The sequence below is a fragment of the Nematostella vectensis genome, chromosome 10 (assembly GCF_932526225.1).
Source record: "Nematostella vectensis chromosome 10, jaNemVect1.1, whole genome shotgun sequence".
NCBI lineage: Eukaryota > Metazoa > Cnidaria > Anthozoa > Actiniaria > Edwardsiidae > Nematostella > Nematostella vectensis.
Genome location: NC_064043.1, coordinates 10,790,857 through 10,807,225, shown reverse-complemented (window position 1 = coordinate 10,807,225; position 16,369 = coordinate 10,790,857). Strand labels below are relative to the sequence as shown.

The window sequence follows — 16,369 nt, the reverse complement described above, 5'->3', positions numbered from 1 at the left end:
TTGAATTTTTGATTGCATGCAAAATAATGTTCATTCCATTCGAATGAATGCCCAATTGCGTTATTGATTGTCTGTTGATGCTATTGAATATTCGCGCATATTCAATCATTGTTATTGAAAGTCGAGTCACGCTAAGGATGTTTCTTGCGATTTAGATGAACGTACAATGCACGTTAACGATACAACGTTTGGCAAAAATGAATGTCCCTTTCCCGTTATTTAACAGCAAAAGGTGTATTAGCAATTATAGAGCAACTTTTGGCCATATTTTCAAGCAACTTTTCCCAAATTTGCTAGCACAATCTACACATGCCTAGAGACAACACCCAAAGGAATCAGTGACCCCCCTTTTAAAATCCAAACACTTTCGACGCCCACCCTTTAGCCCTCGGAAATTATTAGAGCCCCCCCCCCCCCCACAGTATCCTCACGCCGTCCCTCGAGATAATAAATGAACTTTCCCTTACGTCCAAATGTGTGTGAGTTGACCGTATGTCTTCTCAGTGCTAATAGTTCCTGCTCAAACATTCAATAAGGAAAAGGCAAGTTTGAAATTTATGCAAATTACAGATAAAAATCATGAATAGAACTGATAGAACAGATCCTAGTTTGTATAATTTTGAGATGCTTGGAGTTTTAAAACAAAATACCTATTGACAGTTTGAGATGTTTGGGTTTTTCAGAGCACATGGATGGAGGTCCAAAACTAAAATAGTACAATCGGGAGATCTTTTTCACATTTACGGAAGGATTTCGATGAAGTCAGAGGGAAGCATCGAAAAATTATCCTCCCTTTATAGAAATCGTCGGCCGATAAATTTTTAAGAAGCAATCTTGTCTTGATTCTAAAATAACCAGTAATTGCAGGAGGAGGGGTGATGTTTTAACTGAGCTAGCTCACTCAAGCGAAAATTTCACACAACTTGGGACTTGATTTGAAAGAGCAGATTCGATTCGAGGGATAAACTATGAAAAGAGCAAGATATCGTCTCAACTGAATTCTACACCTCACAAACAAAGGTTGAGTGTAGGTTTTTGTCGAGGGTCGAGGGTAAAATGTTGAGGGTCGAGGGTAACTTTTTAAATATTCATCGGAGAGACCCAGGAGTACGAAGATAGTTTCGGATGTTCGGTACCTTTTATAGTTTTCGGGTAAAGTGAGTTTTAGTGAACTTCGAAAAATGCCCATCAACTCATCGAGTTTTTATCGGAAAAAAATTCTTTATTGCGCGTTAGACTCCCCTGAATTTTGTGCATCTTAAAGCGCGATTCAGAGATTCTTATTTTTAACAGGAAAGCAAAATAAAGTGGACACTCTGTGGCGGTTGTCTAGCCACCTACACTCCTCGGGTTTTTGCAGAAGCACATGGTCTTCGAGGTCGAAATGGAGCACGTTTCAAGGTAAGTTTTCCCTGCGAATCTCTGAATCGCTTCAATTTTCCTAGATGTACAAAATTCAAGGGAGTCTAACGCGCAGAAAATATTTTTTTTCGGATAAAAACTCGACGAGTTATGGGCACTTTTCGAAGTTCACTAAAACTCACTTTACTCGAAAACTATAAAAGATCCCAACATCCGAAATTATCTTCGTACTCCTGGGACTCAAGCGCATAGAATGAGCTATTCGCTGAGTCTCTCCGATAAATATTTAAAAAGTTACCCTCGACCCTCGACAAAAACCTACACTCACACAGGTTCTGTTATAACTCGAATCAGAGAATAAGAAGGCGTACAATCGAAGACTCGAAGTGCGGACTGGAAGATAATCGGCTGCGAACAACATTTTAACCGAGAGATTTCATGTTGACCCCCGACCTTTTTAGAATTTACGAATGGGGCTACGTTTTAGACAGTAAAGATTGAAGTGTAGAAATACTTTAGGATCAATTTATTCCCACAGATATCTAATTTTCTTACATGCGAGTCATGAAGTATTTGTCGTAACGGGGTCATCTTCACAGTGCTAAAGACATGGCGACGAATGGACAAAATTCTGGTACTTACCGGGATGGAAGAAATAAGGCAATCCAATAAAGAGATGAGCAATGTTTAGGAGAAGCGCTTGAACTTATAGAAATTCTCCGCATTCCTCAAAAAGCCCGCCCAGGAAGATAAACAAATGTGGGTTTTGTGACGGCTGTCGTAGAATCACAGGGGGCTCTGATAAAACACTCATGATTGGCTTTGATACATCACGTGACATCGGAATGTCTCGATTTTTAGCACCCGACAGGGAGCTTCGAGGAAAGCCGGCAAACCTGTTCCGGAAGTAGAAATTGCAACAAACCACTTCCGGTGGTGTTCCCTTACCATTATTTGTTGAAGAAGCAGGCTGTAAATTTGCAGCGGGGCTTTGTTATGAGGAGATCCGGTCAATGTTGGGATCATAGCGTGTAGTGGATTTTTGTTTGTGTTGTGTTAAAGTGAAGTGTTGGGGAATCCCTTGCGGTAGTGCTACAACAGCAGGTTCTCGACGACAGGATCCCCCGTGGACGGAATACCTCGTTACACCCAGCTCGGGTTTACACGCCGGTCCTATTTGCCATTAACAACGCGGCGACATCTTTATTGGGAATCTCCGCGTAAACCTAAAGATCTTCGAGCGATTGGGGCGTTCTTTGGTGCATTTCGACCGCGCTTAGAAGGTAAGCCTGTAACCAGCTAATAACTCTTCGGGAATTTTTTCCACTCACGATTTCTAGCACTTTGGGGGGAAATCTGCTCAAATGTTCAAGTTGTGGGACGATGTGCGCTGAAGCGCAAACTAAGCAGATAGCCGTATCGCGCGCGTAAAAGTCTGCGCATTTGCCCTTGACATGGGGATATGCAACAACCAGCATTCGGTAGCTCGGTCATTAGTTTAGCAATCTCTTTAGCTTCATCAAGGTAGGTTTATATGAGTGTAATCAACATGCCTCTAATGACAGTGATTGCAATGAATAGTCACTCTACAGACAGGACGCGTCATTCAAATTCTCCTGTCTTTGCATGATATTCTTCGAGATGTTCATATCTGTTTATTTTTTCCAAAAGAAAAAATTCAAGATACCATTTATCATGACATTGTATGTAGTATCCCAAGCTTAATTAGAAATCAAATGAGGCTCTCTTAGGTTGTCACGGAGAGTAATGTTTCTAAATTTCTAATCTTTTTCAATTTATGTAAAGTTATTAAGGTATTTAAGGTGTATTGGGTTATTAATTTCTCCGCTTTGATTTCCATAAACGACCGACACATCAACAAAAATTGAGATTTTAGGTGATTTATAACGAAAACAATAAAAGTCACTCCTTATAAAGTCCTCTTATAACGTGTCCCCGTGTATTAGGGGATTATTACAATCACAACCCGTCCCAGATAAGCACTGAGATGGCTTGTCGTGCACTTGAATGGCTTGTTGTGGCATAACAAGGGCTTTCCATCTCTAGCCCTCCCGCCTTCAGTCTCACCGGATTATAATAAAATCTCTTGTCTTCCCCTTCACAGTTCGTTTTAGGTTTATCACCGGGTGGCATTGGCCATGAAAGGCACAGGGCAGATGGTGCTGATCCTCCATCTTCTAGTCATTTCTCTTCTTCAAACGGTGAGTCATCTTGAACTCTTTTATTTTTATATTTTTCCTCATCTTTCTGTTTTACTTGTTTGAAATCCGTAAGCATCCTTTGTATTTATTTTATCCAAACCATTTCCTTGCAAGATTTGAAAATGGGATATTTCTATGCATTGTAAAAGCTTTTTACAGCACCAATTTTCAAGACACTATTATGATAACCGTCGTCGAAATCGGTGAGGTTGAACCGCCGTATACTCACCGTGTTGTTAATAAAAACACTGTACCTTTCTATACTTACTTAAAAATGCAATTGCGCGAGTTTTCTTATCTCGTAAGCAATAATTCCTGATGTGATAACATTTGAAAAGACGCTGAAAATATGTGCCACTAGAAATGATAAATAGTATAACAGAACCCTTTATTTACAAATTAAGATGATTAGCGATAGTAAATCATTGAGGCTCATTAGTCTTGGCTCAGTGCTTATAGGAATTCCTCAAATGTTCCGGCTATAAAGATCCCTAATTGACTCGATTAGGAATTCGGGGCGTAAATTAACGGACTAGGTAGTGCCTTGAAGCTTGCGTATTAGAGAAGAGGGTTATCTGCAATACAGACTCAGACTACACACCTATAAACCGCGGGGTTATCAATACACCAATGCCGGCAGCAACTTGCATGCCAAAGACCCGATACTACCGATTCCAACAACTCTAAAACTCCACTCTATCTATATACCGCGTGGGGTTTAACGATGCTATCATGTCAAAATTGTCGATAAACTATCAGTGATTCCTTTATCAGCGTAGTGGTATTCTGTGCAGATTTAGCCGAGGTTACGATAGCTTGTCATATGTACCCCGATGAGTTGACCTTCTCAATGAATTACTCGCACTCTTAATTGATATTCTCTTGGTGTTACCCTATACCAGTATACTATGTATGTTCAGTCGTTGTGACCTGGTACCGAAGTTAAGCACTTTTTAGTCACCAGGTATATTAATTGTTGGCTTATATCCTCATTAATAAATGATAAAATCAACAGAAGAAAATTACAATGCGTCGTGATTGTTATAACGCGTGACTAACAGTTGAAAGATGGAACTTATTATATTCTCACAGCACGCAAGTGTGCATAAACGCTTGCATGTGCCGTGATCTGTCGGACGAGAAATTGAAATAATTCGTTCCTAAAATACATGATAATTATCCGCCGCATAAGTTGAACCAATGGAGGAAGATATAGTAGTATCTTTTTATGCCATGCCTGTATGTTGCCTGCGTATTTCGTGATCCGATGGGTTTGACAGAATCATGGAACATTCCTTGTATGAGGGTCAGACGACATGACGGAAAAACCCTGAACATGCGCACTTCGAAGAAATGGAGAAAGAAAATACAATTTCTTACAATTGCCATCAGTTCCTGGTATTCCGGACTGATTTTCCCTTTTCAAAACACAAATAACGTGAGGCTGTAATGCACATACCCAGATTTTGGCCTTTTAAGATATTTTTTCCTTGATCATCCTTGCGCGCTTGTATGAGCTCAGTGATGAAAAGCTCAAATTTCAATGTCACTTTACAAAAAGTCGCACCAATTTAAAGAAAGTCGCATTTGATATTTTGTTTGATATTACTCACTAAGTACTTAATGGAATTTTCCGCCTTATTTGATGTGAAATGTGCTTATTGGAAACTTCAAGTCATGTTTTTCCGTCATGTCGGGTCAGACAGATTATGGGGCATAAAAGATATATAATCACCTCAATAAAACCACCAGGTCTAGAATAGAAAGTTAAGGATCGACCAAAGTCTTATCACATCGATTTTTACGGGTTGGACTTTGGCGAACAGGGGGATCGGGGCTTTCTTCGTATACCTCGAAGAAAGAAAGAGGGAGGCAAGAGGGAGGCTTAACGGCATATTATTGTTTCGGCACCTAGTGCCTTTGTGAGTTGTCGGTATTCAAAATCTATAATCGTCAAGTCCTACTGTGCGAAATTTGTTTTTATCTAGTTATGAAAATATTTAAATGCTGTTAAGAATCTAACGGATCTTGATTTTTTCTCTCTCTAAACAAATGTATCCAAAACCGATTAACGTTCAGATAGGGACCCCCGTCTACATAAATAGGGGCCACCTTTTTCATATAGTTTCCATTCATCAAAATGAAGGGCTACGCCCAGCTCAATTGCTCCATCAAAAGCAGACTTCCTTATAAGCTGAAGGGCGTCTGCATGGCGTGGGGCTTACTTAGAGCGCAAAATACACACACATCTAAAGGTTATGGCCATTATGACGTGGAGTAATTTTCATTCGCTTCCCTTCTTGTCTCGATCGATACTACATCTACAGCCGCTACCCTTACCTAACTTCGATATAAATATATTTTCTTCAGAGATTTTGGTATTTTCTAAAAAAATCTTTTCAGCCATTTTTTAATTGGCCGGTCCCTCAGATGAAGGATGTCTAAAGTTCGTGGTCTCAGGTTGAGCGCAGGAAACCGCTTTAAGGAGCGGCCTTCAAATCATACATTAATCGCACTGTTTATTGTTGTCATTGATAAGAAACATACGAGCATTTGGATGTGCAATAGCCTCCTCCGGAAAAAAATTCGCGCTTTCTGTGGAGTGGTCAATGAAAAGATCGATCATTACTTTTGTCCCTCTCCCCTCTCTCGGCTTCCGGTTCCAAAAAAGTACAAAAAAAAAAGGGAGAAAAGAAAAAAAATAAACACTCGAGATGCCTGTGGAGGAGGCTAGATGCGCAGAAAAGGCATTATATGACTAGGAATCTTTTGTAGATAGTATAACTAAAAAGACTACAGACAAGCTGTAGAAAAGCTGGATGGTCTGCGTAGGCATGGTGTAGACAAGCGAAAGGCGAAGTCGAAACGTCAGCGCCAATACTCTGTTTTACATAGGCGTTCAACATACTTTTTCAACCTTTTTAAAGCTTTTCTAGTCAGCCTTATGTTTACTATGAAATCATTTTTTAACCCTTTGTCAACCGTACCAATGTACGGCAATTTAAAGCAAAATATTCAGACATAGTACTTATATCTTTCAGACAAGTTATCTGGTAGTAGTGGAGAAATTTGATAAGGGTTTTTTGCGTAACAAATCTCTATGGTCTGTATTGTTTTACGTTTGTACCGGACGCGTTACCCCCTGGGGGCTGCTCCATCCTCGAGGTGATAAAATGCGCTTAGTCCAATACAGCTTGGAGGATTAATACGATACGACCCCACCCCACGCCCCAGGGTGTAACGAGGGCATTTTCTCAGGACTAAGCATGATGATGGGATTTTAATAAAAGTTCCCGAATCCTTTTTTCATTCATTGTTAAATGTGAAATCTCTGTTGAAAGGAAAAGGATTGAAATTGATTGTTAAAAAAGGCAGAAGCGCTATGTTTTATTGGAACTTGTTGGCAAATACCGGTAGTTTCTTGGTGTTACGGAGCACCAGCACCAAAAACATAATGGAACAAAAGCCAAAAACAAAGACCTTAGAACGAGACAATAAAATAGAGTACAAAGGCCTTGAGCACCAAAAACAAAGCTCTCCGTAACACCAAGGAATACCCCAAATACCTCAATACGCAAACGTCCTTATTACGCACGAAGTACGAAAAACATTCTTGTGGCGTTTGAGAAAAGAATACATCAGACAATTTTTCAACGATTTTAAATGGACACAATTTTCATTTAACATAATGCGCGTGGCCCGGATCAAATGCATCGATCAAATTTCTGGGAGGCAGCTGCTTCGGCCTTGAATCAAAAATACAGCTCTGATATGTCGACAGAATTACACCGAAAACTGAAAAGCACTCAATCAAATACTGAACTAGGGGCTATCGGATCCTACCAACGATGAGCGGCATAGGCAGTAATTTTTTTTAATGGCGAGCAAAAGTCGGGGAGAGGGGGAGAATGAGGAGGAGGCTAGTAAAAATGGTAACCTAAGGGACTCAGTACCTCTTTCTTTGGCTAGGATTCAAGAGTGATCATCAGGAATGATGCGGACAAAGATGTACGACTTGGACGAAGACTACTTGAGGAAAATGGTAAATGTATAGATCACAAGGTTTTTGACTCACGACAATTAACCAGGAATCGGGATTGGAAAGGTTTTGTTGGGAGTTGTCTTTTTTCTCATAAAAAATGTGTTATAAATTGTAGAGGACTACTTGGGAATCAGCGCAGAGGAGTTAGAAGGAAGTGGAGTTGACAGTACTGCTAGTACAACATTATTCAATTACATAAACACAAAAGAATCTACAACGGCAGCAGCAACAACAGCAGAGCTAGCCAAAACATCAGAAACCACAAAGGATACAATTAAGACCACTGATACGCTAGGGACAACCACAACGCCCAAGACTACAGTAGCACTAGAGACCACCGCTGCACCTGAGACCACTATGGCACCCGAGGCCACAACTGTGACAGATACCACTGTGGCACCCAAAACCACTTCTGTACCAGAGACCACCTTGACACTTGTGACCACTGCAGCACCCGAGACAACAGCTGTGCCAGAGACCACTGCGGCACCCGAGACAACAGCTGTACCAGAGACCACTGCGGCACCCGAGACAACAGCTGTACCAGAGACCACTGCGGCACCCGAGACAACAGCTGTACCAGAGACCACTGCGGCATCCGAGATCACAGCTGTACCCGAGACCACTGTGGCATCCGAGACAACAGCTGTACCAGAGACCACTGCGGCACCAGAGACTACTGCAGCACCAGAGACAACTGCTGCACCAGATACCACTGCGGCATCCGAGACCACAACTGTACCAGAGACCACAGCAGCACCAGAGACCACTTCTGCATCAGAGACCACTGCTGCACTAGAGACCACTACAGCACCCGAGACCACTGCGGCCTCCGAGACCACAGCTGTCCTAGAGACCACTGCCGCACCAAAGACCACTGCTGCACCAGAGACCACTGCTGAACCAGAGACCACTGCAGCATCAGAGACCACAGTGGCATCCGAGACCACAGCGGCATCCGAGACCACTGCTGCACAAGATACCTCTGTGGCACCTAACACCACTGTGGCACCGGAAACCACTGCTGCACCTAAAACCATTGTGGTACCAAAGACCACTGCTGTACCGGAGATCAATGCGGCATCCGAGAAAACTGCTGCACCAGAAACAAGCGCAGCACCCAAAACCACTGCTGCACCAGAGACCACTACTGCATCAGAGATCAATGTGGCATCCAAGACAACTGCTGCACCCAAGACCACTACTGCATCAGAGATCAATGTGGCAAACAAGACCACTGCTGCACACGAGACCACCGTGGCAACCAACACTACTGCTGCACCCGAGACCACTTCTGTACCAGAGACCACCGCGACAAACACAGCACCTGAGAAAACTGCTGTACCCAAGACAACTACAGCTCCAGAGTCAACTGATGCTTCAAAGACTACTGTAGAAACACAACAAACAACGTATTCAAGAGACCCTGAAATTTTGGTCACAATTTCAACTCAACCTAAGAAAGCACCCGAGAACACTGTTGCACCAGAAACCACTGTTGTACCAGAGACTACTGTTGTACCAGAGACTACTGTTGTACCAGAGACTACTGTTGCATCTGAGACTACTGCAGAAACACACCAAACAACTTATCCAAGAGACCCTTTACCTGAAATGTTTGTTACAACTCAATCTAAGACAGCAACAGAGACCACTGAATCACCTGAGACAACTGCAGAACCTGAAACAACTGCAGCACCAGAGACAACTGTTGAACCCGAGACCACTAAAGCACCAGAGAGCGCTGCAGCACCTGAGACGACTAAGGAACCTGAGACTACAGCTGCACCAGACACAACTGCTGCACCCGAGACTACTGTGGCACCTGAAACCACTATTGCACCTGAGACCACTGCTACACCTGAGACAACTGCAGCACCTGAGACCACTGTGGCGCCTGAGACAACTATGACACCAGAGACTACTGCAGCACCTGAGACAACTACTGCACCTGAGACAACTGCAGCATCTGAAACCACTGCAGCATCTGAGACAACCGCAGCACCTAAAACCACTGCTGCACCAAAGACATCTGCAGCACCAGAGACCACTGCAGCACCTGAAACCACTGCTGCACCTGAGACAACTATGGCACCAGAGACAACTACTGCACCAGAGACCACTGCAAAAACTGAGACAACTGTAGCACCTGAGACATCTGCAGCACCAGAGACAACTGCAGCACCTGAAACCACTGCTGCACCTGAGACAACTATGGCACCAGAGACCACTGCAGAAATTGAGACAACTATGACACCAGAGACAAAAGCAGCACCTGAGACCACTTCTGCACCTGAGACAACTGCAGCACCTGAAACGCCTGCTCCACCTGTGACAACTATGGCACCAGAGACCACTGCAGCATCTGAGACAACTATTGCACCTGAGACATCTGAAGTACCAGATACAACTGCAGCACCAGAGAACACTGCTACACCTGAAACCAATGCTGCACCTGAGACAACTATGGCACCAGAGACAACTACAGCACCAGAGACCACTGCAGAAACTGAGACAACTATGACACCAGAGACAACTGAAGCACCTGAGACCACTTCTGCACCTGAGTCAACTGCAGCACCTGAAACCACTGCTGCACCTGAGACAACTATGGCACCAGAGACAACTGCTGCACCAGAGACCACTGCAGCATCTGAGACAACTGTGGCACCTGAAGCCACTGCTGCACCTGAGACAACTGCTTCACCTGAGACAACTGCTTCACCTGAGACCACTGAAACACATGAGACGCCTGCTGCACCTGAGACCACAACCAAACCGGAGACCACTGCTGCACCTGAGACAACTGCAGCACCTGACACAACTGTGGCACCTGAGACAACTGCAGCATTTGAGAGAACTGCAGCACCAGGGACCACTGCAGCACCAGAGACCACTGCTACACCTGAGACCACTGAAACACCTGCTGCACCAGAGACAACTGCTGCGCCTGATACCACTGCTGCACCAGAGACCACTGCTGTACCTGAGACCACTGCTGCAATTGAGACAACTGCTGCACCTGAGACAACTGCTGCACCAGGGACAACTGCTGCACCAGAGACAACTGCTGCGCCTGAGACCACCTCTGCACCAGAGACCACTGCTGTACCTGAGACCACTGCTGTACCTGAGACCACTGCTGCACCAGAGACAACTGCTGCACCAGAGACTACTGCTGCACCAGAGACAACTGCTGCACCTGAGACAACTGCTGCACCAGAGACTACTGCTGCACCTGAGACAACTGCTGCACCAGAGACCACTGCAGCACCAGAGACCACTGCTGCACCAGAGACCACTGAAACACCTAAGACAACTGCTGCACCTGAGACAACTGCTGCACCAGAGACAACTGCTGCACCAGAGACTACTGCTGCACCAGAGACAACTGCTGCACCAGAGACTACTGCTGCACCTGAGACTACTGCTGCACCAGAGACTACTGCTGCACCAGAGACCACTGCTGCACCTGAGACAACTATTGCACCTGAGACAACTATTGCACCTGAGACATCTGAAGTACCAGATACAACTGCAGCACCAGAGAACACTGCTACACCTGAAACCAATGCTGCACCTGAGACAACCATGGCACCAGAGACAACTACAGCACCAGAGACCACTGCAGAAACTGAGACAACTATGACACCAGAGACAACTGCAGCACCTGAGACCACTTCTGCACCTGAGTCAACTGCAGCACCTGAAACCACTGCTGCACCTGAGACAACTATGGCACCAGAGACAACTGCTGCACCAGAGACCACTGCAGCATCTGAGACAACTGTGGCACCTGAAGCCACTGCTGCACCTGAGACAACTGTCTCACCTGAGACAACTGCTTCACCTGAGACCACTGAAACACATGAGACGCCTGCTGCACCTGAGACCACAACCAAACCGGAGACCACTGCTGCACCTGAGACAACTGCAGCACCTGACACAACTGTGGCACCTGAGACAACTGCAGCATTTGAGAGAACTGCAGCACCAGAGACCACTGCTACACCTGAGACCACTGAAACCCCTGAGACATCTGCTGCACCAGAGACAACTGCTGCGCCTGATACCACTGCTGCACCAGAGACCACTGCTGTACCTGAGACAACTGCTGCACCTGAGACAACTGCTGCACCTGAGACAACTGCTGCACCTGAGACCACTGCTGTACCTGAGACCACTGCTGCACCTGAGACAACTGCTGCACCTGAGACAACTGCTGCACCAGAGATTACTGCTGCACCAGAGACCACTGCTGCACCAGAGACAACTGCTGCACCAGAGACAACTGCTGCGCCTGATACCACATCTGCACCAGAGACCACTGCTGTACCTGAGACCACTGCTGCACCAGAGAGAACTGCTGCACCAGAGACTACTGCTGCACCAGAGACAACTGCTGCACCTGAGACAACTGCTGCACCAGAGACTACTGCTGCATCTGAGACAACTGTGGCACCTGAAGCCACTGCTGCACCTGAGACAACTGTCTCACCTGAGACAACTGCTTCACCTGAGACCACTGAAACACATGAGACGCCTGCTGCACCTGAGACCACAACCAAACCGGAGACCACTGCTGCACCTGACACAACTGCAGCACCTGACACAACTGTGGCACCTGAGACAACTGCAGCATTTGAGAGAACTGCAGCACCAGAGACCACTGCTACACCTGAGACCACTGAAACCCCTGAGACATCTACTGCACCAGAGACAACTGCTGCGCCTGATACCACTGCTGCACCAGAGACCACTGCTGTACCTGAGACAACTGCTGCACCTGAGACAACTGCTGCACCTGAGACAACTGCTGCACCTGAGACCACTGCTGTACCTGAGACCACTGCTGCACCTGAGACAACTGCTGCACCTGAGACAACTGCTGCACCTGAGACAACTGCTGCGTCAGAGACTACTGCTGCACCAGAGACAACTGCTGCACCAGAGACCACTGCTGCACCAGAGACAACTGCTGCGCCTGATACCACTGCTGCGCCTGATACCACTGCTGCACCAGAGACCACTGCTGTACCTGAGACCACTGCTGCACCTGAGACAACTGCTGCACCTGAGACAACTGCTGCACCAGAGACAACTGCTGCGCCTGATACCACATCTGCACCAGAGACCACTGCTGTACCTGAGACCACTGCTGCACCAGAGAGAACTGCTGCACCAGAGACTACTGCTGCACCTGAGACAACTGCTGCACCAGAGACTACTGCTGCACCTGAGACAACTGCTGCACCAGAGACCACTGCAGCACCAGAGACCACTGCTACACCTGAGACCACTGAAACACCTGAGACAACTGCTGTACCTGAGACAACCGCTGCACCTGAGACAACTGCTGTACCAGAGACAACTGCTGTACCTGAGACAACTGCTGCACCTGAGACTACTGCTGCACCAGAGACTACTGCTGCACCAGAGACCACTGCTGCACCTGAGACAACTGCTGCACCAGAGACAACTGATGAACCAGAGACAACTGCTGCACCAGAGACAACTGCTGCACCAGAGACAACTGCTGCACCTGATACCACTGCTGCACCTGAGACCACTGCTGCACCTGAGACAACTGCTGCACCAGAGACCACTGCAGCACCAGAGACCACTGCTACACCTGAGACCACTGAAACACCTGAGACAACTGCTGTACCTGAGACAACCGCTGCACCTGAGACAACTGCTGTACCAGAGACAACTGCTGTACCTGAGACAACTGCTGCACCTGAGACTACTGCTGCACCAGAGACTACTGCTGCACCAGAGACCACTGGTGCACCTGAGACAACTGCTGCACCTGAGACAACTGCTGCACCAGAGACAACTGCTGCACCAGAGACAACTGCTGCACCTGATACCACTGCTGCACCAGATACAACTGCTGTACCTGAGACCACTGCTGCACCAGAGACTACTGCTGCGCCTGATACCACTGCTGCCACTGAGACCACTGCTGCACCAGAGACCACTGCTGTACCTGAGACAACTGCAGCACCTGAGACCACTTCTACACCTGAGACCACTTCTACACCTGAGACAACTGCAGCATCTGAGACCACTGCTGCACCAGAGACCACAGCTAAACCGGAGACCACTGAAACACCTGCCGCATCTGTAGTAACAGCTGAAGTTATTACTGAAAGCCTGTCTACTGCTGAGCCACAAGTAAAATTTACTACTGCCGCTCCTATATCATCTGAGAGCCCTGAAACTACAGCCGCTGTTACAACAGCATCGCCAACTACTGACGCACCCATAACAAACAAACCAACTACAAAAGATGCGATTCCTGATGTATCCACTGTTAAGCCCACTACTGATGGCAATAGTACAATTGGGAAGACATCGGGGACGAATGGAGGAAGCAATGATACAGGTACATGTTTTACTAAATAAAATAGCTCTTGCTGATGGAGTGCGCGGGCCGCGCGGGAGTTTTTGACTTGATAATTGTCCAACGTTTTATAGCCCAAGGGCAAAGCTCTTGCCGCAGGGGTCTCAGTTAAACTTGAGGGCCATAAGACGTTGGAAGTCGATGCTCCAGTAAGTTCTCCTACGGCCGAGGTAAACAATGGAAATATATTTGTTATACAGCGTTTTATGAAAATGTTTGAAACAAAATCCTACGTTGTTTATCAGATGTGGTGTACGGCCCGCTGATAAACCAATAAGGGCGCAAATCATTACCTTATCATAACGCGCCACATTTTATTTTTGCCTCGATATTCGAAAAGAAGCGTGGCATAGCTTCCGTTTCTGTGTTCGCGCCAAAAGCATCCTGCTATCAGCGACAGTGCAAAAAAAAAAAATGGCAAGTTTTCCCAAAATAAGGTCTGGTTAACTTCGTTAAGCTTGAATTTTTGCATATAGTTTCCTTATGTTATGTAAACCAACATATCAATAAGTGTTTTTTTCTAATGGTTTCGTCTTCGGGATAAGAAGCTTTAAGTGCAATTTTCAAATGTTCAAAGTATATGAATTCTCCTCGTTTTTTTGGGAGAAGTCGGGCTCTGATCAGAAATTAAGCCAACTTTGCTCGCGTACATCTAAATTTCATATCTTCTAAATTTCTTCAAAATTTGGAATTAAGATTTTGGTCATAGGAACTCCTTGTATGCGGAATGTTGAGCTTATATCTTGAGCATTGGAAAATTGCATGCCATTTTTTTTGCTCTGTCGCTATCAGCAAACAACAAAAGTACCCATTGTAATTACAGTTTTAAGTTGTTGAGCAGTAACGAGAGTTCACAGGATATTGAAAATCTATTAACAATTCTTATACCCTCTAGGCGTGGAAGCCCTCTGCAAAAACACATTCTGCAAGAATGGATATCAGTGTACTGTCAAAGACGACAAGACAACCGACTGCTTCTGCCCAGCTTTATGTAGCGACAAGTACGAGCCTTTGTGTTCCGTCTACCTGGAGGAGTATATCAATCGATGCGAGCTGCACCGCTACGCCTGCACGCTCAACATCAATGTAGGAGTGAAGCACCAGGGGAAATGTTCCGGTAAGTAGATTGACGGGTATGAGGTGGGGTTGGTGTGTGAAATTAGGGGGAGGGGGGGGAGTAAGTACCGATGTGAGCTGTACCGTTACGCGTAACGATCAGCATCGATGTAGGCGTCGATGACAACGGAGGGGGGGGGGGGGGGGGGGGATTTAGAGATATGTATCAAATCGTGCTGAGTATCAAACGTAAGGGGGGAGAAACCGCATGTTCTGTTTCATAATGCTGGTCTCTTGGAAGGTCACGGACCCTACTCCATTTCTCCTGTATTTTCAAAAACTAATTTCACGGATACTGAGTCAAGATGACTCTCCCCAGATCCCCGCGCAGTCTCCCAAGTGGACCAAATGGCTGAGAGCATCCTCACCCCAACGATAGCCTGCCCCAGGGGGGAAGTGATGCAATTTGCTGAGCGCTTCCAGGAGTGGGCCATGATCAACAGGGAGCGACAGGAATCAGCAAACCCAGCCAATGTAGACCTGAACTCGTCCATCCAGAACGCACGGCTAAACGGACTCACGCCATTTGAAAGAAGACAGATTCTTAAGGTAGAAATTATCCATGATGGGTAACTTGAAAATAATAATAAAAGGAACCATACCTCCTAGCTCACGCGAAGGGAATATAAAATCCCGAGGGGGTGGGGGTTTAATGCCGAATTTAAGCGTTAAAACCTGGAGTGTGTATGCATGTTTGTGTTGTTCAAAAAACCCCTTACCTCGGCCACTTCCAGAAGGTGCAAATTCAGATGTTGGTGGCTCGCACAAATTATAATTCTCTCGTTTGTAGGAACATCATTCAACAATTCCCCCTTTTCTTTCTATTAGCTGGTACTAAAACATTCTTTATGCCTAGTATCAATTCGACGCGATCGATAGCAATTATGACGGCAGCCTGACCAAGGAGGAAATTAGCAGCTTCTTGCGGGCTCTTGTGTATGAGCACTGCCTTTATGGATTCCTTCTCTCGTCCGACATCGACCGAAACGCCGCCATCGATCGGGAGGAGTGGTATGAGGCATTCAAGCTTATAGGTGAGAATTAGCACATTTACATGTTCAGGATAATTATCATCGATTGCACCACCATTGATGGCCCAATCATCACCATCACCACCACCATCGCCAACATCAACACCACCATCATCATTTTCACCACCACCACCATCTTCATCATCGCCACAACCACCATCATCATCATCGCCTTCACCACTACCAC

The 16,369-nt window shown here is 45.8% G+C and overlaps 1 protein-coding gene across 1 annotated transcript; it reads left to right on the top strand.

Annotated features, from left to right (window-relative positions):
* Nucleotides 1-2,259: 2,259 nt before the first annotated feature.
* Nucleotides 2,260-16,196, top strand: LOC116603039 (mucin-1). Its single transcript, XM_048733547.1, has 10 exons — nt 2,260-2,645; nt 3,488-3,584; nt 7,554-7,626; nt 7,742-11,148; nt 11,230-11,724; nt 12,058-12,372; nt 13,534-14,017; nt 14,931-15,152; nt 15,471-15,700; nt 16,008-16,196. The coding sequence occupies exons 2-10, from the start codon at nt 3,522-3,524 to the stop codon at nt 16,194-16,196; spliced, it is 5,478 nt and encodes a 1,825-aa protein (XP_048589504.1). The 5' UTR covers nt 2,260-2,645; nt 3,488-3,521.
* Nucleotides 16,197-16,369: the final 173 nt, after the last annotated feature.

Excerpts from the sequence above, each read along its gene's own strand:
- LOC116603039 (XM_048733547.1), top strand. The coding sequence starts at position 3,522 with ATGAAAGGCACAGGGCAGATGGTGCTGATCCTCCATCTTCTAGTCATT. Across the intron at positions 11,149-11,229 it reads TTGCACCTGAGACATCTGAA|ACAACTACAGCACCAGAGAC; the intron begins GTACCAGATACA and ends ATGGCACCAGAG. Across the intron at positions 14,018-14,930 it reads TGGAGGAAGCAATGATACAG|GCGTGGAAGCCCTCTGCAAA; the intron begins GTACATGTTTTA and ends TATACCCTCTAG.